The following is a 24,682-nucleotide window of genomic DNA, read 5'->3' as shown; positions in this document are numbered from 1 at the left end:
TTTCTCATACCTGATTTTATGCACTTTCAAATACAGTAACACTAACAAGTAACACCAATATTTATGGCAAATAGCCAAATATCATATTACATTAACACTGTAATGACTGGACTAAATGGACCATAACTCTTATTTAATTCAAATCAAACCCGAAAAATACAAAATATACAAACCACATGTCTAATTCAACTTTATCAAAAATGTAAGGTTGTGAGCTAATTATATGCCAAGGATCTATTTCTTCTTTGTTTCTTTTACAAAATAAGATTAGTAATGTCATTAGGCTTTACTTTAAAACATATTTTAATAGCATTAGTTACTCATTACCTAGAAGATAGAAGTTGTCATAAAAAAGAAAAGAACCTATCGATTGGTCTGACCAAATTTGAACTTCAACTATTAGAGGTTATGAAAATTGAAACCGGTTCAATGTTTGTTTAGTTGGTTATTAGCTTTGGTTCAGTTTCACCTCTTGCATTTTAGCTCTATCTTGTTCACACTTTACGCTTAATGAAGGGAAACAATCATTTTGTAAGTATCTGAAAGTTTGCAAAATGATTTAGTTTGATTTTCTAGAAATTAAACCATCTTTTTCGTTTCTTAATTGTCTGTAATATCTTACATGCATATTTTCAGCTTATTATTATTATTACTTATTATTATTTTGATCAAACATTTCTTCTATCTCGACTCCAATTAAACGTAGAAATATTTCACAGATTCGTGATTTTTCTATTTTTCAAAGTGACAAAAGGCTACCGACTTCGAAAGATTTGTAATGTGGATTAGTCCGGCATAAATATACTATTTGTTCTGTAGAATTTAAATTTTATGTTTTACTTCTGGAGTTATTCGGTTTTACATTAAAAATAGTATAAAACGAGCTTATACTAAGTGGTATTTTAGTGTTTTTTTAGTGTGCAAGTGGTTAGTTAACATCTTAACTTGCTTTCAGTTTCTAAAAAGGTAAAATTCAACTAAATACATAAGAGATTTCAGCAAGTGAAATGTAGAATTATTCATATATAGAGCAAATATTTTGTGGTTATAATTAGAACTCCGGGCCATAAATGTATTAATACAAAACAATTTAAAGGACTCAGAATATTAAATTAGTAGAGAAAAATATGGAATTCAAATTAAAAAACTAAGTTTTCCATATTACCATTGCTCTCTTTTTTCTTGCATATCAACATAATTGAAGTTTTAGTGCAGTGGAGATACAAATAATATGTGTGAAGAGGGGAGTAAAAACGTGGAAGAAGAATCACCAATGTCCAAGAAGATAATACAATTTAAAATATAATGGAAAGATTGAAAATGAAACCTATGAGGAAAATAAATGTAACTGTGTGAAAAAATAATGCAACTGTGTATATGCATGTTGGTCCACGTGGTTCATGCAGCAGAGCATATCTGTTCCCCACTTAGCCAGGCCCCATCACAGGCACTATAAAGTAAGTAAATCCTAACAAATCTATAAGAAAAATAGAGAAAAGTAAAATATGATATTGCAACTTTGGGTGAGTAGCATCTCCGATATGACTACTTTATTAATGTAAAGAACACTTGAATATAATGGACATTTCCAGAATAATTGGTTTAGAAAGTTTGCCCGACAATAATCAATTATTTTTACCAAAACGGAGATAACAACACTAATAACACTAATAGTAGTTACTATGATACATATGAAATCTACCTGTCGGTGGCTGACCTCACTGGAGAAAGAGACTAAAGATGAGATCTTTTCTTTTCTCTTCATAATTTGCTAAGAGACTCCGTAGTTCAAACAAAAAAAGAAAAGAAAATAGGATATTTTGTGGTGGCGATATGAAGAGAGCTTAAAATGAGACTCTAAACAGAATTGGATTTCAAGTGGTTTTAGGCGTTTGTTTATGCCTTTTGCATTGTAGCAAGAAGAGCCAATGAAACTCAGGATGGACAGCGCCAAAAAATCAATGTGAATCTGACAATCATGGCGCTATCCCTCCTGAGCTTTACAGATTCTTCTCTACTTTCTTTCCTTTATTGTTAAAATTTACAAAGATTAAAAAAATATTTAAAAAAAATTAAGAGAGGAATGTGAAGCTAAGAGGATGGGAGTGAGGAAGAAGGAGAAGCGAAAGTGTTATTTATAGACAGACGATGCGAGTTTAAGGAACTTGGGTTCAAAGGAACACACGTCATCTTCTCGTCGTTGAACGTGAAATTATTAATTTGCATATTTTAGCAGAAAATATATAGTATTAAATTCTCCTTTTTCGGTAATAATTTCAACTTCTTAAATTTATTATTAAATTTCTTAGCATTTTTCTTTAAATTATTTTTGGAAAGTATTGTTAATACTATATAGTCCAGATGTGATTTATTGGATCCTGTATCGTTTGTTTGACTTTTTCTTCTTCTCAGGTCCTTTGATTCACAGAAATGAAGGAGACTTATTCCAGTATTACATTATACATGCTTTCGTTGACGAAAATACATGCATCTATACTAATACTGTACGCTATTATACCAATATACCATGCCGGATTTAAGTACATGAACAGATATCAATATATTATATATATATATATATATCTAATGAATTTTCATATTTCAATTATCCAAAATTTTGTTTATATCATTGGAAAAATAGGTCCGTTAAAACTTGGAAAAAGCTTATACTTATTGTTGCGTTTTATTTGAAAAAAAAAAAAGAAATCTTACTTTTATCACATACATCAGACATCAGTACATCCATTACTTCAATATTAATTTTCTATATATACCTCATATTATTAAATATCGTTGGTTCGAGATTTCAAATATCTGAAGACCTATGCACATTGGAAAACTACGAAAGTTAACATTATTTGCAAACAATTATTTTTCTATAATACTAGATAGATACACAAAAACTATTGACAGGTATTAATAAGATCAGTTGAATATTTAGGTGAATTAAAAAAATAGCAGAGGGTACCATTCTTGCCGAAAAAGGTAAATTCTGGTAAAATAACGGTGAAGTTTGTTTTCCATATATGTTTACAAATATGATTAAAGTAATGAATGTCAAGACTTTTACTTTAACTTTTTAGATTGTTGTCTGTTTCTTTTTCATTCATTCATGCCGACTACGGTCGTAAGTCAAATACGTATTCACTTGGTTTCAATAGATATATGATGACGACGATGATTAATTATGGACAAGAAGACCGTACAAAATAATTTAGCTTTTCCCATAATAGAGTTAAATTACCTTATAATGTTCTAATTTATTTCATAGAGTGCTAAGAAAACTAAACCATAATTTCGAAATTCTAAACTTTAAAAAAGAAAAAAAAACATTCGTCATATAAAAGGTTCAGTGAGATTAAAAAAGGTCTCCAAAATAGTTATCACTATATTATATTTTGCTAGTTAGAAGATAGTTCCATCTCGAGTTTCGAACAACCCGACTCCCATCATATGGTGTATGGAAGAAGCATACGGAGTGCATAATTAGACATCAGATCAACAACTAGCTAGACAGACTGTATGGACTTATTCATGATGGTATAATTTTGGATGGTCGGTGTTCTCTAACCTCCTAGACTCCTTTCACAGCTTTGGTTCGTAATGTTAGATTACATGGGTTTTTTTTTATGTAGATACTTGTACTCCTAATTGGCCAACATTTTATATATGTTTTAAGTTGAAAAAAAAGAAGAAGAATTAATACAAAATGTCTAAACTATACTGATATTTTCAAATTTGACCAAAAAAAAAACTGTATGGCGCGGTGATATATATATATATATATTATATTATATATATATAATGAAACCCAACAAAAATTAGATATCAGCTAACATACAAAATTACCTAACTTATACTCGCTTATCGAGAGAAAAACTAAATTACAAAATGGCCTAATTTTTAATGATTTTGTTGAAAGGAAGAGCTAACTAACAATAATGTCATTTTACAGTTTCATGATTTCATCTATTCTAACGAACTATTGTTTTTCTTCTTCAACATCTTTTGATGGCCTATATCGTCTTGCGGCTTCAAATAATCTGATTTTCCTTTTTCTTAGTTTTTTTTTTTTTTAAAACGACCTTTTTATTTCATTTGGCCCTTAAATAGGCGACATTTGAGAACATACACAATTACCAAATGAAATGAAAAGGCTATAGAAGGTAAACCAGAACTACGTGTGAAGCAATCACCAAATTATAGCAGAGAGCCGATATGAGGATCAGATTTGGATGAAACGGAACCAAGAAGAAATGAAGCTCTCGTAATCAATTGGAAGAGCCGAACCAGAGCGAGCCAAATTGAGCAGTGCAACCCGATCCAAGCTTGCTAGTTTAGCCCGAATTTGAAGTTGGATTTCCTTTACCAAGATTGGCGACTGTTTAAAAATTCCCGAATGCAGACGAGCGTTTCGTTCATTCCATAGAAAATATGCTACTGCATGAAAGATAAGCTTGCAGATGATATTCAACTTTGAATGAGGAGATGGAGATTTAACCCAATTGACAGTAGCCGCAATGGAGGAAGGGACCGATAGAGAGTGATGTGTGAAAAATGCCATCCAAACTGCTGAAGAATAAGAACACTCGAAGAAAAGGTGAGACTTACTTTCAGGGGAGGCATTGCAAAGAAGACAAATACCAGGGATATCCAAGCCCCATGATTGAAGACGGTCTCGGGTAGGAAGCCTGTTCCTCATGATTACCCAGAGTAAAAAGGCATGCTTAGGTATTCCGCCCTTAAACCAGACCGAGCTGAACCAATGTACTGGAGGAGGCGACGGATGAAGAGAGAGCCAAGTCTTTTGAGTGGAGAACATTCCTGGGGGTTCAGCTAATGAGTTCCTCCATAGAAAAAAGTCAGGTTCCATTATAGTTGTGTCAGACGTTGATGATGGGAGACAATCACGGAGGAGAACCAAAATAGGATGCCTTCCACGAGATAGAGACCAAGAACCATTCGAAACCACACTTGAGACTGATGCTAAAGAAGGAATTCCCGTGACACGAGGACCATTAGCACCGGTAAGACTAATCAAAGGACCCAAAAAAGTCCAATCATCATGCCAAAAGAGAGCCCTATGACCATTCCTGACCTGACACGAGAGAAAAGGCCTGGCAAGCTGACGAAGCTTCATTAACCGGCGCCAAATCCAACTATCTGAATACTGGAGATCAGAAGTCCTTCGATCCTTTATACTCTGGGTAAAGTCGATTCTTTTTTAGTTATATTTAAAACTTCTATAGACGACTTGTTATTTTGTATAACAACATTCCAAAATACTAGATAACATTTTCAAAACTAATTATGGTGATATTGTGAATAAGACTTTGAATGATTACATCGGAAAAGTGGAGCAAGAAATGTGAAGAAAAAATGATTGTTTAATAAAAAAATAATTAATGCAGATAATATGTTTGAATGGTGGATTAAAACTACTTTTGGCAGACTATAAGATTATAAACAATAACTTTCCAAATATATTGTTTTAACGCAAGACCAGATTAACTAATATGCTTTAGAGTTTGATCGTAGAGAATCAGAATTGTTTTGAAACTATTTTAAGTTCAAATGATATTGCTTGCAAAGTAAAAAAAAAAAAAGTTTTTTTGAGTTAATTTACAGATTTTTTTCTTTCAGCAATTTGGTGTGTGGTAGATTTAAAAAAAAAATAGAATGGATTAATTAGTCTAATCGAAATGGATTATCAGATTTGATATATAACAAAGAATTTTATTTTTAAGAAATATATATTGTACTGGATGTATAGAAACTACTTGTATGCTGCTATATTTAGTTTTGATTCTGTGGTTATAGGAATACATTAAAAGTTTAGATGGTTTAAATGGTTATATAGGATTTAATCTGTAATACAAAGAAAAAGTAAGATGGTTGTATAGGTTCTTTTCAAATAATGATTATGTTCCCCTCTAACGCATCTAAGCTTTGAACAAAATCAGTTTTAAAGATTCATTTTCTCATAAAAGTTAGTCTGGGTGTTATTAGTTACAGTATTCACATCAATCTCACATCATGCGGTGTGGTCAATGCTTTCAATTGACAATCGTCCTCACATATCTCTCACTTTCATCACTACATTCTTCTCAATTTAAAATTGTTTTTATTTCCATTTATTTTATTCCTAAAAGAATAGGAGGGTTTGGCCACCAAAACCATGGAGGGCACTCTATAATTAATTGAGAAACGAAATCAAGGATTCATCACCTAATGGTTTTAAAGTTGATAAAGTGTTGATATCAGTTGATGAACTTTACAAACTTCATCCATAGTTTGAATATTAAGCGATCAGATGAGGCTATCAGGCCTTTTAGGAGCCATGTGTTCTTAGTAGCATGGAGAACTTCCTAATATTAGAAAGAATAAAAAAAACACACAAGAATAATCAACTACATATCTTTTTACTGGCTGAGAATTTACAAACATTCAATCTGACATTATTCACTTTAATTTGGCTAAGCTTTCCGTTAGGTCATTGTCATAGGCAACAGCCCTCAACCAATAGCCTGATACATTAATGTTAAAAAAAGATTTTGAAAACCACATAAATAAATGAAGAAGAACGAATCTAAGTTGGAGTGTTATTTTGCTATTAATATACATGGAATTCTATAGTCTCGATCTTCTGTCATTTCTCCACAGTTGTGCTCTTATGGGTGTGACATACAATTTATGAGCAAGGCTTTCTTAAATAGGAAAATATTTTATTTTATTAGTTATTTTTTTTTTTTTGGTATACATAGTTAACTTCTGTCAGACTGAATATTCAACTTTTATTTCATTCACAATTTCGGCTTGCGTTTAGCTTGGTATTAGAAAACTCCGAACGTTTGATTTGGGAGGGGTTAATTAAGTATGTGTGAGAATGTAGGACGAAAATGTATAACAAAAAAAATTGTTGGAGAATGTTCGAATATTTTGAACCTGAGTGGATAAATAGATCTCTAAAAAGCTCAAATTAATCATATTTGCATGATCTTGACCTAACTTTATTAATTTTTGGTTGCAAGAATACCTAATTTTAATTTTCCCAGGAATGATAAGGGATGATTGGATGGGACTATGGTTGAAACGGCCTTAAATTTTACTTTTAAACAGAAGAACATTTTGTTGTAAAATAATACTTGTAACTTAAAAAGAAAAAGAGTTAGACTAGGCCTTTTACCCCCAGAAAAAAAAGGGTTAAAGAGTCATGTTATATTACTTTTATAAAGAAAAAAGCAAAGCAAAACCCAAAATAATGAAAGAAAAAAAAAAGGATTGTGAGTGTTTATAGAAGAAAGACTTTTAGGACTTTAACTCTCTAAAGCTTTGATTGGCTAAAATGTGGTTTTAAATACTTTAGCAAACAAAAAAACGGGGTTAAAGCTTCTTTACCAATCACCTCAAACAATTAAGAAATGAACTACTGATAACATCATTTTTTTAACGGTTTTCGGGTGTTGATCGTTCATGAAATTAGTGCATTTCAGATTACATATAGTTGATATCTTAGGATACACACATTTCAGAAATCAACTTGTATCATCATCAAGCGTTTGTTTCTATGAAACTATTTGAAATCTTATACGAAGCAAGATTCATAGAATCAGATTAGTGGGAAGCCTCCATATAAAAGGAACCAACAAACATTCAAAAGTATTAATTGGCTGAAAATTTGCAAAGACATTCATTCTGACAAAATTCAACTTCATTTGATCAGCTTTTCGTTAAAATGGTCATCATCCACACAGTCCTCAATCAATGGGTCCATTACCACTTTATGCGTCAGAAAAATAAAAACAATAAATGAAATGCGAAGAACGAGTTTCTTCGAAAAATCCAAAAAAAGGATGATTGAATTTAAGTTTTTTTAGTTATTCGAGAATGGAGAAATAATGGAGGAAATTCTGGGAAGAAATCAAAACAATTATTGGAGCGTCACTTCAGGGCGGCTTTATGATTCTGTCCTGCCAACTTCCCAGTTACTCCACCTTCTACTTCGTGACACAGAATTTAATATACACAGCTTTTCATGCACACACTTTCTTGATTCTACTTTCTTTTGGGTATGAACGATAAGTCGATAACCATTTTGTAACATTGATTGAAAAATGTTTTAGTTAGCAGTGTTTGTTTTTTTTTTCTTTTTTTTTTACTGTGTGCAAACCATAGATAAGACATAATAGGAGTAGAAGAGAATCCCGTTTAATTGTATTCAACCGAGTTATGACTGATAACAAACGATTAATATTGTAAAATCTTTATAAAAAAAATTGTAAAATCTTAATAACAATTATTTAATATTAAAAATAAATAAAATAAATATATGTTTTTATAAAAAAAATCTTAAACCTAGTTTATATTATAGGAAATAAGTTTCAAGCTGAAGAATTAGACAAGGCATGCAGTGCCGGTTCATGGATAGTGCCAAATGTCCATTTGCACAAAGACCACTTTTTCCATTTTTTCTTTCATATTTTAGGGCCTTTTTATAAATATTTAAAGGCCATTTATAAAATAAGTTTATTATATACACTACCTATAAAATTAGAATCATTTTCAATGTTTGCAAAGGGTCAATGAGACGGGCCTAAAGATATGCAAAAGATGACCACATAAATGGGTATCATAACCGCGCTCTCAATAAAAATCTGAAGCATCACCAACATTACATGCAGATGAACCGAGGAGCCACAAAGCTTGGTCATCATATTTAATCCTAGTTTAGCAAAAGCATGACTATTAGCGTAAAGGATAAACTAACTATTTGTGACAAAAACTTGATATAACACATATTTTAACGGTTTTTAAAATACAGTTACCAATGATTTTATACGTAATAATCTTATCATATATTTTTTCGGCATTTTTGACACTCCTAATAAAAGTGAGGGAAACAAAATCATAGTTAATGATTGAGCACCAAAAACAACGTTTAACCGATTGCTGTAAAAAACAAATTAAAATGATTAGAGAAAGTAGAGATCTCTTTTTATCCCAAAAAAAAAACTAGACTATTTCATGGAAAATAGGAAAACAACAAAAGTAAGAAAGATAGCTTGCAAAAGGATAAATTGAAGGTTAAGTAAATCAGCTGTACAATTGAAGTGGAAAAGGAAGAAAAAAAAAGATTGTAAGACCAGTTTTCAATTAGAATGGTGGTCATCAACAATATAAGCATAAAGGAGATGATTCCAAATATCAGGAACTCCAGGCAAACACCAATGTATACAATCTGAATAATTACTTGGATTCAAGATTTCATCTTCCTTCAACGCTTCCCATTGTTTTCTGTAGATTGAGGGGTGGCCGTCTTTTCTATACTCCGATAATTGCGTAATGTTTATCATCTGCATGTTCATTCCTCGCATTTTTAGCCCGTCGAGCACATTTTCTACGACTCTCATCATTTTCGGATCCGACCCTTTTCCACTATATCCTTCTTTATCTATTAGACTAGTTTCCCCATAACAGTTTTGATTAACCTCTCCTCCCCATTCTTCAGCCCTACATTGTTGTATTTCTTCTACTTGTTAATTGTCATAAAATTGTGCCGAAATAAGTAGTTAACCATAAAGACCCATTGAATCGTTTCCAATATTAAACTTATCTTGCCATAATTCAATGGAAAGGCACATGGAGTGTCAAAATATATAATATTAAGACCCATTAAATTGTTTGAGTCTTTTTTAAGTTTTCTTACATTGTTTCCAATACGGATTCTTTTTCTCACTTATTTTACAACTTTCGAAAAACGTTTGATACAAAAACAGTAAGTTATTATATATGCTCCATTTTTTAATATATATATATATACATATAATAGGAATTTGATACGTATATGAAAAGCAAACTTAACTATATAATCCCCAAAAAAAAACAAGGTTCAACTAGAGAAAATTGACGCCCACGCTAAAAAGGCAATTGATACATTGGGAGAAGTAACATATGACAAAAGAAAGTAAAGAACGAAGATACGAATCTATGAGGGGAAAAAAAAAGAAGCATTATTATGGTTATTGAAAAGAGTAAGAGCGAGTACCTTTCATGGGTGGGAGACATGGACATGAAGAAAAGTTTGGTAAGATTGGAGTTAACGTGAACTTCCAACCACTGAGAAAGTGTTTGCAAAGCCATTTCATAAACTCTCACCATCTCCACTTCTTTGTATATTCCATCTAACTTCTCAAACGACCCCCACCTTTCATTTATAGTATTTTATTTCATAACATTTCCCATTTATTGAGAGGAAGAGAGAGATCTATACATAGAGAATCATTGAGTTTAATTTGATTATACGTTAAGAAACTTACAGTGACTTGATATGAGGCCTTCTCCACCATAAATAAGAGTTTAAGACGATGATATCGGATTCCGTCCAATGCCTCGCATGTCTCTCTATCGATTGGATCCGAACTATCCGTTCGGGTAACCTATGGTTTGTTGGATCATCCGAGTTGGATTCCACTAGCAAGGGAGCCCAATAGAAATCTATTGTGGCATTGTATTCCTGATTATTATCAACATAGACCGTCTCAAAATATTTGGCTATCTAGTGTAGATTTTATTATATATATATATATATATATATCTGTTGAAAAGGTAGAAACTAGAGGTTTTACTAGCTTTTTATAAATAATTTTTTTTTTTTGAAATTGGAATTCTGTAACAAAGATACGCACTATTTGCATGTTCAAAAAGACAGTAATCATTTTCTATTATTTAACAACGAATTAATTGAGTGTAGTTTATTTTGGAGGACTTACGAGGGATTTGAAGGTGATGAGGTTAGAGCCATTGTTGTGCATATACATCAACTTTGGGTTTGTAATAACCGAACTAACCATACACACCATTGATACCCATTGGCCTCTGTTCAATGAGTCTCCAACGTACACCATCCTCTTATTTCTTAGCCTCTCCAGCAATTTCGTCCCATTAAACCTTTAACATTAGAAGATTGATAATATTGGTATAGAATTTTGGCAGCAACAAGTCACTAATCATGTGGATGTGTTTTCTTTCTATTCCAAACTATAAACAGCCCTGACCGGAGTCAGGAAACAAAGGAAATAAACTACTTGTAAATTCACTTTTTGTTTTCTACAGTATTACAAATGGCTTACCGAAAAAAAAATGAGAGTATTCTTTCGATTCTTTATCTAATTCTCGTAAGTTGACGTGAAAGATGTAAACGTGAAGTGTGTAAACGTGAAGTGTGTAAACGTGAAGTGTGTAATTATTTGTAATGATAAAGAGAGAGACACAAACCTGGGGAGATCACACGTGTGAGGCTGCCACCTCCAGAATCTGTAACTCGAATCTTTTCTCCCAAACTTCTCACAAGCCAACTGATCAGACATGAACTTGCACTCTTCTTCTTTGTAAAGAGGGTATGACTCGTTATCAAATACCCATTTCCCTTCGAACAAATTACAGTCTCTGCCACTGTCACCGTCCTCCGGAACTCCGTTCCTCCGTGGATTCTCCTTTGGCAAACCGTTTCGAGACAAATACACGGCAGTGAATATTACTCCGGCCACAAGCACGGCGGCGATAATGTGAAAGCTCGTCCTAATTCCCAGCATCAACAGTTGTCGCTTTGCCATTAGTTATGTTGTTATAGTTTATGATGTTTGTTTTGGGTTATATTGATGTGTCTTACTCTAACTTGCCTTTTAACTTCAGCCTTCCTGAAGTTTTTTTATAGTTTGGTGGCCAATCAAGTTTCAGTAGCTGTCTATGAATAACTAATGCCTATTTTATATCTGAATCATTTTCTTGATATAGCTTTTGTGTTGATAGTTTGTCAAGCAATGCCCACTTGCAAAAAATAAATAATTGTTCAAGTTGATTAGATCAGGGAGATTTCTTCCCTGAATGTCCAAGACAGTATCTTGAAGGCTTTGAACTTGAGCTTTGACTTTGCATATTCAAAAACACCCATATCTATTTATTTATTTTTGATAAATCATTAGATTGTATATTTTGTTCTAGTAGTCGTCATTATGTTACGTTTTTTGTACTTATAGTGTTAAAAGCGGGCATGGTTCACATGGGGAACAAATTAACGATATGATTGAGAAGATAATGGTTAACGTAGATGTATACGTATGACAAATCCTAGCATTCCATATCAAGAATTAACTCAAAGTTACGGTGAAAAAGAATTTGGTTAAATAATGAACTTATAAAATTGAAAAAATATTGATGAAGGGTTATTATGAAAGCCTTCAGACTTCCATATGATCGTTCCACCTCGCTATTTGGGAAGATCTACATATCGTGGTTGAATAATATAGATCTGGGATAAAAATTAAATTACTAGAACTTTATTTATAATTTTGAATGTTATAGAACTTCGTTAATTCCCCTCATTTCTAACCACGCAAAATTTGAATGAAACTTGTCATAGTAGTATATATTTTAACGACTCAATCTGTATATTAAGAATAATGTTAGAATCTCAAATTGACTTAAGTAGTGTAAATATTTTTCTAGGACTTGGTTAGCAAATTATCGGTCTTATTTTTATAAATTATAGCCGTGTGTTCCATGTCACGACTAAGTTAAGTCTTATCTTGACTTGTCCCGCGCCTCTTTTAAGTTCGACCAGCGTTTTGTGACTTTTCATATTGTCGTTTCCAATTGAGTCATGTGAAAATGTAACGTCACGAACTTCATAAATAGTTATGGATAGAACATTTTATCGAATATCATTGGTGGTCAGAAAAGAATAAGCTCTTTGTTTCAGCTATTTCGGTGAGAAGGTACTTTGTATTGGAGTGGTTTTGCATGTCCCTTGGTTTTCAAGGAAAGGCAAATATGGATTAAATTGTTTTCCGAGAATACCCCTCGGCCCTCTTCAGGATAGAGAACTGATAAAGGTGTGGCCAAAGGGGTCATTGTGGAATTTTCCATGCGACAGTTTGGTCCTGCTTGCTTGCTTTTGTTTTCATGATCCAAGAATATGGTTAGAGATGGTCAAATAATATATATGATATGTAAAGGTAAGGTTAGGTGGTTGACATTTCCACATTCATACTATTCGTTGGCTTCAAGTTACCTCAAGATTCCACTGGTTGATTCGTTTATATATTCGAATTGTTTTGCTAAAGCAATGCATATTTTTTTTTCTTTGTTTTTTTTTTTAGTTTTTTTTTAAGTTTTGTTTTAGTAAGGGAAAGATATAACCCAGTTGCCCAGACTCAGAAATGAGTGAAATTGGGAGCACAATATTTTTATATGATTGAGAATAAATGATTAGTTAAGCCTTTGAATCATTAAAAATGATTAGTGCCTTAATCGGGCAAACCCAACCAAATTTCCATTTCAAAATTTTAGTTCGTAGACAAATCTTGATATTCTAGATTGGGTGCAGATGCTTCGGTACTTCACACGTTGATCTGCCATAAATATTAATAGTAATTTGATAGCTCTTAATCAGAGCCTCTTATAGTTAGGATTTTTAGTTGTTATATAAAGAGATCGGGGTTTGAGTGGAATCCCATTTCATTATCGAAATCGAATTCAGAGTATTATGTGGTAATTAGAAAAACTACTACAAATTAGTAACAACTGACATCTTTTTTATGACACAGAAAGATTATTAATGTCTTGATTCTGGAAACATCAGCTAAAAATGAAAACGTAAACTATATGACAAAATTAGCATGGCTTCTACTTCTACACAGATTAACACACGAAATCGCCGAGACGTTATTAACATGTCGTGTGTGGCGTCAAAAAAAATTGAAAGGTGTCATTTGTGTAACTCTTGTGGTCAGATTAGTGATTACACGAAAGTGTGATCACATATTGACTGGGCTCAGCTGGGCATAGAGGCGGATGTCCTCGGCCCACTGTAGAACATTCAGTTGTATTAGTTTTTTTTTTCCGACTCAGTTGTATTAGTCAATGCGTTGACTGAGCATATAATTGAAGAAAAAGGTTGGCCTTGTACATTCTGTTAAAATTGAAGAAAAAGGTTTGTCCCGTAAAAATGTTAGGCTTGTAGTGAAATGAACAGCCGACTTGGGTTTTGATTTTGTCCATCAGATTAACCTACAGTCATGGACCTTGCTCTTTGTCATGCAAATTCTTTAGCATAGCTATGGGTACGACCTTACATCGCTGCTCCTCTGTCACATTGGAACCATCACCCTCGTTGTTTATCGTCATTTTTCTCAAAATTACTTTCTTAAAACCATTTGATAAAACTGTGATTTAATACTACTTGTTATCCATTTGTTTCAGTCTTTTTTCTTCCTATATGGATGCTTTAAATTAGCTTCTCGAAAGAAACTCTAAAGAAAGAAAATTAATATTCCCTCTGTTTCTAAATAGATGATGTTTTAAGATTTAGTATTGTTTCACAAAAGATGATGTTTTAGAAGTATTAATGTTATTTTATTTATAAATTAAAAAATACTTAATTTACATTGGTTGTAAGAATATCAAATTTCTGAAATAGTATTGAAAAGTGTGAATAAAGGTTATATATTTATTGAAAATAGCAAAATAGTTTTAAAAAAAAACAAAGAATAATTAATAAAATATGTATTTATTACTTCTTAATAAGTGTGAAAATACTAAAACATCATCTATTTAGGGAATAATTGACAACAAAGAAAAAGAAAAGAAAAAGAAAATTACAAATGAATAAATGATAAGCTCACCTTAACCCGAGCCAAAAATAGTGTTCAGGCCGTACATCAGCTGATCCGCTACTTCATATAAACAAAATGGTAGAAAGTACTAATCTTTTTGCAACTTGTGAATTATATTCCATTGATTTGTGTTTTCGACTTTTCTTATTTTCCTTCTCTCGAACGAGCGGAAACTTGGCAGAGGTCCAATCAAATTAGAGGAAACGGTGGCGTGAAGGATCTCAAAAGCACAGATTATTTATTTTATTTATTTGAAGGAAAAAAAAAAACTCAATTTGCAAATCACAATTAATATGTTTTGCCCAACTTGCAAAACATTGCAGCTACCCTACTCCCACTTGCACCGCCAACTCTTTCCTATTCATTTTATTTTTACGCCTTTCCTGGCCACATTAAGTATGTATCTTATGATTAGTAAGCTATGCTATATTTGTTGATATTCGACGACCACAATAAAAAGCAAATGAAAGTCTGAAACCATATTTGCTCTCACGTATTCATATCGGTGTTTTGTTATGACGCATTCATTTTGACGTTTGTTTTATGTTATTTACAATATTAAATCAAACTTTTATAAATTTCTTTTATATAACCACTGAATAGTCCAGGAAAACAAACCAATGAATATTAGTCCACTTATCCTCTAAATATATGGAACATCAACTATTCTTGCTATATAAATTTTTTCTAGAACCACAAGTGAAAATCACAGTGAAAAAATTTGAACCATATTTCTCAAACCCCGTGATAAATTTTCTAATCATCAAATCACCATAAACTGATTTTCATAATTTATTATTATGCAGGTTGCATGGTCATAAACTTCGATTATAGTATTATTAACATGCATAAAAAAGCAACAATTGGAACTTTTTAACTTTGTGGATAGAAATGTATCATATAAAGTTTAAAAACCACTTGAATATATAAAACAAATGAAATCACATTTAAATTTCTTATATTCTAAGAGATCACTTGGAAACGAAACATATCGTGACTCTCGTGATGTAAAAGGACATGCAACTTGCGCTCTTCTCTATTCTATTTTTTTTATTTATTATTAAATTTGAATATTATATCATTTGGATTGGGAAGAAGCATAAAGAAAGGAGGTGGAGATAAACAAGTTGCAACTTGCATTTCCTTTTTATTAATAGGAAAAAAATAGAACAGCTTGGCTTATCATTCAAAGCATTGTCCACTTGCAAATTTTTATTTCTTTAGTTCCATCAACATGTTCATATTTTATATCAACTATTTCCACTCTTTATATTTATTAATCAAATACTCCGTAGATGACAAAGAAAAATCTTGATTTTCCTGACAAATGTTTGAATTTTGTAACGATTTAACGATCTCTTTATAGATTTTACTATTTCTTGCACACATTGTTTTGAAATTGTAGAACAAAAACTGAAATCTCATTCAATTTTATGGAATAATAAGAAAGTAAAAAGTTGGAGGAACGATTAAAAATTCTCAAGTAAAGGAAGACATTATATATATAAGTGTAAAGTTCCCATACAAAATTCATGGAATTTTCTCAAAAGTTTTTTTATACGTAATTCATTTGCATACTATACAATGATAAGGACGCAAGTTTTTAGTATGTTGATGAAGATGTGCAATAACTCAATGTTGATGATGTTCATTCCGCATATTTTGATGAAACTATATGAGACAAGATATAAACTTGAAAATCATACTTTTAATATAACAGACGACCTAGCCAATTTCTCCTAATAGAAGTAATATATGTTACGTTTAATTTTTTTTTTTATTATCTTTGGGTGATGAAAAGCCGGAATAGGGCTATCCGAATCGGTTCTTTGTGGAGAAAATAACGCAAACAAAAATAAAACGGTAGATAATAATAACATTATGCATGGGATTAATTCACTAATGTATCTTCTTTTTTTTTTCTTCACACGATAAGCCGGAAAAAACATAGATCACACGACGGCTAAAAAATCTAAGAAAACGACGTCGGATCTAACGAAACTACTCAACGAACAACGACGACGAAAACACTCATCACAGAGTCGTCTTCCTCTTCCCCTCCGCCGCAGAATTCTCAGCTATTTTCGCAAGAGATTGGAGATTGCATCGTACGATAACGTCAACGAAGTCGCAAGTCTCTTCCTTTGTGTTCCCCGGAGGCACATCAACCACGTAAGACTCCACAACGACGGTCCCTGAGATCGGAGAAGGGTGGAGAGTCGTGACGGATCGGTAGTTAGATAGCCGATGGTCTCCACCGACGACGCTGAAACTGATGACGTGGCGCTCGTCGTCGAGGATATCGAGACGCTCGGTTGAGCTCGCGGCGGGGAGGCCAGAGACGACGTGGACTTGACGGAGACTACCTACGTTTCCACCGTCTCCGCCGATAACGCTGCAGCTTTTGAGAAAGTGTTTGTAAGCTTGCGGGTTGTCGAAGCGGCGGACGACGGACCATACGGTGGAGATTGGGGCGGAGATCTCTTGGATGACGGCGGAGCAACACTGGTTAGGACCGACCTCGTGCGTGTGGAAACGAGCGGCGGTTGAATCGCGTGAGATGGAAGGGAAACGTTTTTGAAAAGAAGCGATCATCATCGGAATCTGGACGGAATCTCCGTCGGATACGGCGGAAGAAGGACGGTGAACGGCGAGCATGTTTGATCTGAGTAAATGGTTTGGCTTCTTGTTTTTTTTTAGCAAAATCTTGATTGATCTTTGAAAACCCTTCTTTTTTCAGGGTTTGAAGAAAATGGAGGATTGAAGAGGAAGGTGTGAGAGGGAGGAGAAGATGTGTGTGTATATAAAAAAGGAGCAAGATCAACTTTACAGCGACTTGCGAAAAAAGTTGGGCTGTGCCTTTCGATTTGAGAGAGATGGAGGAAGAGAGAGAGAGAGAGTTTTTAATGCAGAGTTCATGTGAGTGGTGATAACGAAAAAATTTAGCAAGTTGCTCTTCGTTAATTTACGTATTTGCCCCTGGCTATTTTGTTGACTTTGACTGTTCGGTACGGTATAGAAATTGGCAAAGTGACCATAATTCTCGTGTATTATTTATCCGCGATGATTTAACTTTTTTTTAAAGTACAAGTAGCAATAGGTTCTAGTTATTTTAAAAAGGTGAACATTAAAAACTTACATACATGTATTTAGAGTTAAATCGATTCGAACTGGAATTTATTTGAATCAATATCGAGATTCAATTATGGAAAAATTGTATAAATTTGTTAATATAGTACTTTAGGAAATTTATTTTTGTATATTTACTTTTATGTTTATCTTAATTTAAGAACTTAGGTCTATAATCATTCTCTATATAAAAGAATGTAATTTTATTCTTATGAAAATCTTATAATAATTTTTTTTCTCTAAAATAATTGTATTTTAACACTCATCAACTTATCAAATATTCATAACAACTTTTCTTTTGAGTAAAACTGCCTTTGTCGTATCCATAACAACTTGATGAGTTGATGAACAAGTAGATGGAACAAGTTTCCGAGAAAATTCTTTATTGTTTAGATATGATCTATTGATATTCGTTATACAAAGCAAAAGTCTCGTATCCATGCTTAGATATGATCTATTGATATTCGTTATACAAAGGAAAAGTCTCGTATCCATTTTACATCACGAGAAGGATATGCACTTTCAGATCCATTTTACATCATGTGATGCACAAAACATGGAGAGAGTTCGTCAAAGTGTTTGCTATTGAAGATGATTGAGATGTGGCATGATCAACTTTTTAGTAGTCATATCATGTTTCATATGGTTAATTAATGTGACCACGATGGATGAGATTTTCTTTGTGCACACTGTCTAAGTTTTGATGCAATGAAGTACGAGAGGCCAATATACACAATAACTAAAGTTAAAACTTAAACTAATGATTGTTCACAAAAAAAAAACATATAATGAAATGTCGTGGTAAATTTAAATTTGTGAAAATTGTAACATTGAATTTTAAAGGAAATAGTTAATAATAGATAGGAATTTGTAGTATTTAATCGTAAGACTATCATGGTTGGAGCCTATTATGGTTGGAGTCTATTATGGTTGGAATCTTGGAGGACTTTTTTACTTCTAAAAATCAAGAAATAATGTTTATAATTGTATTATAAAGGTGTGTTATCAGATTGTGTGATGGCTATGTTTGTTTCGTATAGTTGGTTCAATGATATAAAATTTTATAAATTACAAACTAACAAAAAATTAAACCAATACGTTTCCAATTTTAAATTAACGACTTGTTAAAATGTATCGCTCAACTAGTTACCATATGTATAGAATTTTGTTTCCATGGTATCACTGAATATGATGTTGAACCAACGACAATAAATACAAACTTGGTTTTATGAATCGTTGCAGTTTTTCATAGCTGAGGGTGACGAAACAATAATGTTGATAGATTAACCCGTACAATAAATTGAGTAACAAGATGATTGGTACTCATCTACCAAAAATTACTTGATTTGATAACATTCTAAGATCATGGTACCATGCTAGTCTTCACAATGAAATTTACATAAATACCAATGTTTGAAAATAAATACCAATTTACATAATACCAATTTACATAAGACTAGGTCGCGAATTTGTAGAAAAAGAAAATTTTATTTATTAAAAAAAGTACTTTGCTTGCCTAAAGAAAATTGGACTCCTTTTAAAACGTGATTAACTTTATAATGTTGGAATTGTCAAGTTGACCATAGGTGTTGACTATTTCTGTAATAACTTTATTTTCTTTGTAGTATGTACTACGCCGTTTTAAGGATTTAAAAGAACACGACAAGGTCAGAATGGTGAAACTCGTGTAGTTTTGAGTTTCGAACGATGAATGTTGTGCTGTTTTTCAGTTGCTCAGTGGGTAATACCACAATCGACGGTGAGAAAACAAAAACATTCTTCCTACGCAGAGAAGAAGAAACCTCAAAGAAAGCCATCGTCTTCTCTCGTCTATTTCTGCGGGTTAAGTTTTACACAGGAGAGGAGAGATGGATCAGATAATGAACAAAGTCGGTTCATACTGGTTAGGACAAAAGGCAAACAAAGAGTTCAACTCCGTCGGTGACGATTTCAATGTATCCTTCCTATTCCTTTCTCTGTTTATTGCTTTCAGAGTTTTAGTTTACCATTTGATCGTGTTCCAATTCTAGAGGAAACTCATCGGCCTTAACCCATGATGATTTAGGCTTTTTTTAATCTTTTAGATAGACCTTGCAGGTTTTTGTGGTCAAAATGTTCGATTTTTCTTCCATCTTACGCTTGTTTGGTCAAGAACTATGCTTTCAGATATGGGTTTCACTGTAACAAGTTTTTGTTAGCTGTTGGGGTTAACTGGTTCTCGATCTCAATCTGTTTGAAAACCGTGTCCTTTTTAGCTTAATTGAATCCTCCTTTATTAAATTTGGGGGCATTTCTCTATAGTGGAAGATCCTTGAGTTACTATAGTAATCAGAAGATTTGATATATATAGTTACACAGTTGGGTTTAATGTTACAATTACAATCTGTGTTTATGGTAACATATCATGCAAAAGTTTTTAGCTTTCGATCTCTTGAGACAAAAGTTTCCTGAGTCTGATGACATTGGATTCATTCTTGCAGTCATTGTCGAGCAGTATTGAAGGAGGTACCAAGTGGTTGGTCAACAAAATCAAAGGTTTTATTTTTTGTTACATCTTTCTCAGTTCTTGTTTCACAATTTTCTAATCTATTGTTACTCAATAAGCCGGAGGTTGCGATTCTCAACTATTCCATGTGGTATTCTGCATTCTGAAAGATATTGAATTTAATGTAAATTGTAAAGATTAGGCGTTCTTCAATTTTATTCAAATTAAGTTCTTGTAGTATATTTGTTGAGTAGTCATGTTTATTGTTTATTATGGTTTATAAACGGATTATCGACAATTGAATGCAGCGTCATTCTTGTTCTGAATAGGAAAAATGCAGAAGCCACTGCCTGAATTGCTGAAGGAATTTGGTCTACCGGTTGGGATATTTCCACAGGATGCTACAAACTATGAGTTCAACGAAGAGACAGGTAAGTTAACTGTCTTCATCCCTGAGACCTGCGAGGTTGGTTACAGGGATTCATCGGTCCTACGGTTTTCAACTACAGTAACGGGTTACCTGGAGAAAGGGAAGCTAGCGGAAGTGGAAGGCTTGAAAACAAAGGTGATGATTTGGGTGAAAGTAACCTGTATCTCAGCAGACGCCTCAAAGGTTTATTTCACGGCCGGGATGAAGAAAAGCAAAAGCAGAGATGCTTATGAGGTGATACGGCCTGGTGTTGGTGTTGATAAATTCTGACTTTTTGATCAACTTAAGGTGCAATAACAAAATAATATCAACTTTTTGATGTTTGTTTTTGTACGCATGCTTTGCTCCTTACCTTGTCTCAAACTATATATTTGAAGCAAACTCTTACTTCTTAGTGTAATAATATTGTATAAAGAATATTGCTACCAGGAAAATGTGTTCCATTTTTCATATATCAAAATGTGATTACACATAAAATGTTTTCTTTAGTTAAGCAAAGACTAACAGAGGAGGAGGATTCTTTGCCTCTAACAAAACTTTGTGATTGGAAGTTTCTTGATAATTATGGAACCTGATTTCTATATAAAACTGGCAGCTACCCTATAGTCCTGAACACGTTCAGAAACCCGGCATCTATTTCCACCGGCGACGACCATGACTGTAATAGGGCCAGTCATGCCCAAACGCTAGTGGAATTCTTTAATAGCTTGCCCGAGCGTGGTTGGACGTTCGATGGGAGGGAACTCCAGCGAGATCGAACAGTTCTCCAAATCCACGATAGCTAAGGTTTTGCCACCAAACTGCAATTAACCATACCTTGTTTAGCTCCCATGATTCATTGGTGGCTGGCAATTCTACAAAGTTAGCTTCAAATAATTTCTCATCCAAAGTATTGATCGAATTACTGCATGTGCCAAGTCTTCAGTAGATTTAAGAAAAAAAAACAAGTCTTCCAAAGTTTTTTCATCTACAAAATCAAAACTGGGTTTTCAACAAAAAAATTCAATCTTTGATATAGGTAAGAAGAAAATTAAGCTTTTATATATCAACATAATCAAAGTTCTGTTTTCCACTAACTATATGGATATTTATTAAGAAAACACAAAAATGCAGATTTTGGGCAATGCTCATGACACATTTTATCAAACAATTTTTGAGAAAGTTGTATTACATTTAAAGTGTGTTTCACGTCCAAACTTTGTTTTAAAAATAAAAGTTTTCACTTATTTAGTTGTAAGGTGAAGATGATATGTTTATGTTTAAATATTATGTTATACATACTCTAGCAGCTTTTAGTTTTTTCTTCAAGACATAACTTAATTATTCACTAAATTTTCAATAAACACAAGAGATGTCATATAAAACTAAAGTTTCTATGTTTTCTTCTTGTAATTGTATTTTACGTTAGGAAATAAAACTTTACTGTTTCTATATAACTAGCTATAATCCTATACAAACAGACCAAACTTATCTTTGTGTAAACCATCAAGTGATGAGATGAGATATGACTTTGAATTAGAGTTTTAATCTTTTATGTAGTATAAAACATGATCACTGAAATGTTTGAACTTTGAACCAAAACCGAACTAATTTTTTATATGAGCCTATTGGTGTCGTTGATTGAAAATCTGAAAATTCGAAAATAAACTTAATTCAAAACCGATTTTAGTGGATTCACATCAAGCCAGATAACCAAAAATTCAAAGTTTATATTTAAACCAAGTCAGTTAACTGGTTAGGACAATTTAACCCACTTTGAACCATTAATACATGGGTCTGAAAAAACCGTAACTAAAAAATACAACTCCGACACACTGAAATATTTAAATCAAAACCGACACACTTCATCATCTGATCCTCCTCGTAAAATCCCGGCTCACCATCGGCGTTGCACGTTGGACATACTACTTCTCCTCTTCATGTGCAACCTGTGGATCAATTATACAGAACCTCATCAGTATCTACAAACTATTCTTATTGTCCTAACAGTAATTATGTTGTTATCAGTACATTTCTAAACAGTCTCAGAGTTAGGGACCGGGACTTGAGTTAGTGATATGAAATGATATGAAATGCCTTATTGAAGAACAACACCACCCCATGGGCCATGTACTCTTAATCTTCATTTTCACCTTCATCGTCTATTTCACAGTCCTCCTCTAGATGAGCGATTCGGGTCCTCTACTTCAGTTTCTTCTTCAGTCTTACTGTTGCACTCTTCTTCCTTGAATGTTTTAGAGCATCAACCAAAGTTAGTAAATCCAAAAACAAGCTATCTACATCCACATCTAGCTGGAACTCAATGGTTAATAATACTAAAAAGATTAGGTATCTAAGAAACTTGCCTTTGATGGACTCTCCACCTCGGTAGTATCTAGAGGGTAATACCGAAGACGAATACGTTCCACCAGGTCTTGACAATTGATCCGGTCCCACTCCTGCTTGAAAACCAAATGCACTTATGCACATCAAGCGGAAATCAGAGGTATAGATTCTTTGAAAGGGAAACATGTGACAATGACACAATATGTAAGTTGTGAAAGGGGTCTTCTAGTTAAACGCAACGGTAAATTCCAAAAAAAAACGATAAATCTCAACCTTGAGAGATATTTTAAAAACTTGCCTTTGATCAACCCCATTCAAAGTTAGCAGGGTTACAACGATCCACATTATTTTTATTAGCCCATCAGTCCCACTCCTGCTTGACAACAACTAAATGCACATCATGGCAATTTTTCTTTGAAAGGGAAACATGTGGTAACTCACTAATTAATGAAAAATGTATCGATACAATATTTAGAAGCAAGCAGAGAGAGAGAGAGAGAGAGAGAGAGAGAGAGAGAGAGAGAGAGAGAGAGAGAGAGAGAGGCATACCTTGAATGTTGCAGTACTCTTGCACTCTTGTTCCTTGAATGTTTTAGAGCATCAACCAAAGTCAGTAAATCCAAAAACAAGCTATCTACGATCAACATATGGGGAACTCAGTGGTAAATTCCAAAAGATTAGGTATTTCATAAGAAACTTGCCTTTGATGGACTCTCCACCTCGGGATAATCTAGAGGGTCATACGGAATACGACTAACACAATCCATCAGGTCTAGACAATTGAGCCGGTCCTACTCCTGCTTGACAACCAAATGCACAATCAGAAGTATAGATCGTTTCTTTAAAAGGGAAACATGTGGCAATGACACAATAATGTAAAGTTGTGAAAGGGGTCTTGTAGTAAATCTAAACTTGAGAGATGATTAAGAAACTTGCCTTTGATCGACCCCATTCAAAGTTAGAAGGGATACGACGATCCAAATTGTTTTTACTAGCCCACCGGTCCCACTCCTGCTTGATAACAACCAAATGCATATCAGTGCAATTTCTTCTTTGAAAGGGAAACATGCATTTGGTAAGACATTAATTAAATGAAAAAATGTATCGATACAAATATTTAGAAGCAGAGAGAGAGAGGGTTACATAATATCCATGTGTTCCACTCTTGAGATGCGTGGTAAAATCTTCAAAGCTTTTGCAAGCCAACGAGCATACGTCGCAATACCAGGGAGATTCACCAGTTTCAGTGTACTTGTCCTGAAGAACAATCCTTGTTGTCTTGTCTTCATTGTCCGCAGAACCTGAATCCATATCATCATCTATACGTAGAAGAAGAAAAAAACTAACTAGTTCAGAAACATACAGCGTTTGCTGGTTGGTTACATATATTTCAAACGATAGAGATCACACACACAGTGTGAGAATGAGAGTGGGAAAAAACAAACACCTGAAACTAAGCTTTTCCAGAGCCACTCTTTACGAACATTACCTAGAAAGCTATCCGAATGCCAGGCTGGATCTCGTTGATGATATGCCAGAAGAATTCTGAATCCGTAGTCATCTACTTCATACCGAAGTGTACGAGGTATATATACCAGTTCCTTAGGACCACCAAATATGAGCATTAGAGTACGCGGACAT

The 24,682-nt window shown here is 33.3% G+C and overlaps 3 protein-coding genes across 4 annotated transcripts; 1 reads left to right on the top strand and 2 right to left on the bottom strand.

Annotated features, from left to right (window-relative positions):
• Positions 1-9,085: 9,085 nt before the first annotated feature.
• On the bottom strand, positions 9,086-11,612 carry LOC18027169 (protein trichome birefringence-like 34). Its single transcript, XM_006410983.2, has 5 exons — positions 11,275-11,612; positions 10,770-10,947; positions 10,317-10,513; positions 10,046-10,204; positions 9,086-9,510 (listed from the first exon to the last, which is right to left on the bottom strand). Exons 1-5 carry the CDS (start codon positions 11,610-11,612, stop codon positions 9,150-9,152), a joined length of 1,233 nt encoding a protein of 410 aa, XP_006411046.1. The 3' UTR covers positions 9,086-9,149.
• Positions 11,613-16,526: 4,914 nt separating this feature from the next.
• On the bottom strand, positions 16,527-17,553 carry LOC18027220 (abscisic acid receptor PYL4). Its single transcript, XM_006410982.2, has one exon. It carries the CDS (start codon positions 17,328-17,330, stop codon positions 16,707-16,709), a length of 624 nt encoding a protein of 207 aa, XP_006411045.1. The 5' UTR covers positions 17,331-17,553; the 3' UTR covers positions 16,527-16,706.
• A 2,004-nt stretch (positions 17,554-19,557) lies between these two features.
• Positions 19,558-21,119, top strand: LOC18027219 (uncharacterized protein At5g01610). 2 transcript variants are annotated; one of them, XM_006410980.2, is made up of 4 exons: positions 19,575-19,756; positions 20,282-20,336; positions 20,616-20,717; positions 20,796-21,119. In XM_006410980.2, the coding sequence occupies exons 1-4, from the start codon at positions 19,670-19,672 to the stop codon at positions 20,984-20,986; spliced, it is 435 nt and encodes a 144-aa protein (XP_006411043.1). In that variant the 5' UTR covers positions 19,575-19,669; the 3' UTR covers positions 20,987-21,119. The 2 variants fall into 2 exon arrangements, with proteins under 2 accessions (XP_006411044.1, XP_006411043.1); XM_006410981.2 differs by having other exon boundaries at positions 19,558-19,756; positions 20,616-21,119.
• Positions 21,120-24,682: the final 3,563 nt, after the last annotated feature.

Source organism: Eutrema salsugineum, unplaced genomic scaffold (assembly GCF_000478725.1).
Source record: "Eutrema salsugineum unplaced genomic scaffold, Eutsalg1_0 scaffold_10, whole genome shotgun sequence".
Taxonomy (NCBI): Eukaryota; Viridiplantae; Streptophyta; class Magnoliopsida; order Brassicales; family Brassicaceae; genus Eutrema; species Eutrema salsugineum.
The sequence above is the reverse complement of the archived record's forward strand: the minus strand, read 5'-3'. Positions and strand labels throughout refer to the sequence as shown.

Excerpts from the sequence above, each read along its gene's own strand:
- LOC18027169 (XM_006410983.2), bottom strand. The coding sequence starts at position 11,612 with ATGGCAAAGCGACAACTGTTGATGCTGGGAATTAGGACGAGCTTTCAC. Across the intron at positions 10,948-11,274 it reads CACACGTGTGATCTCCCCAG|GTTTAATGGGACGAAATTGC; the intron begins GTTTGTGTCTCT and ends CTAATGTTAAAG. Across the intron at positions 9,511-10,045 it reads ATGTCTCCCACCCATGAAAG|GGCTGAAGAATGGGGAGGAG; the intron begins GTACTCGCTCTT and ends ACAACAATGTAG.
- LOC18027220 (XM_006410982.2), bottom strand. The coding sequence starts at position 17,330 with ATGCTCGCCGTTCACCGTCCTTCTTCCGCCGTATCCGACGGAGATTCC.
- LOC18027219 (XM_006410981.2), top strand. The coding sequence starts at position 19,670 with ATGGATCAGATAATGAACAAAGTCGGTTCATACTGGTTAGGACAAAAG. Across the intron at positions 19,757-20,281 it reads CCGTCGGTGACGATTTCAAT|TCATTGTCGAGCAGTATTGA; the intron begins GTATCCTTCCTA and ends TCATTCTTGCAG. Across the intron at positions 20,337-20,615 it reads GTTGGTCAACAAAATCAAAG|GAAAAATGCAGAAGCCACTG; the intron begins GTTTTATTTTTT and ends TGTTCTGAATAG.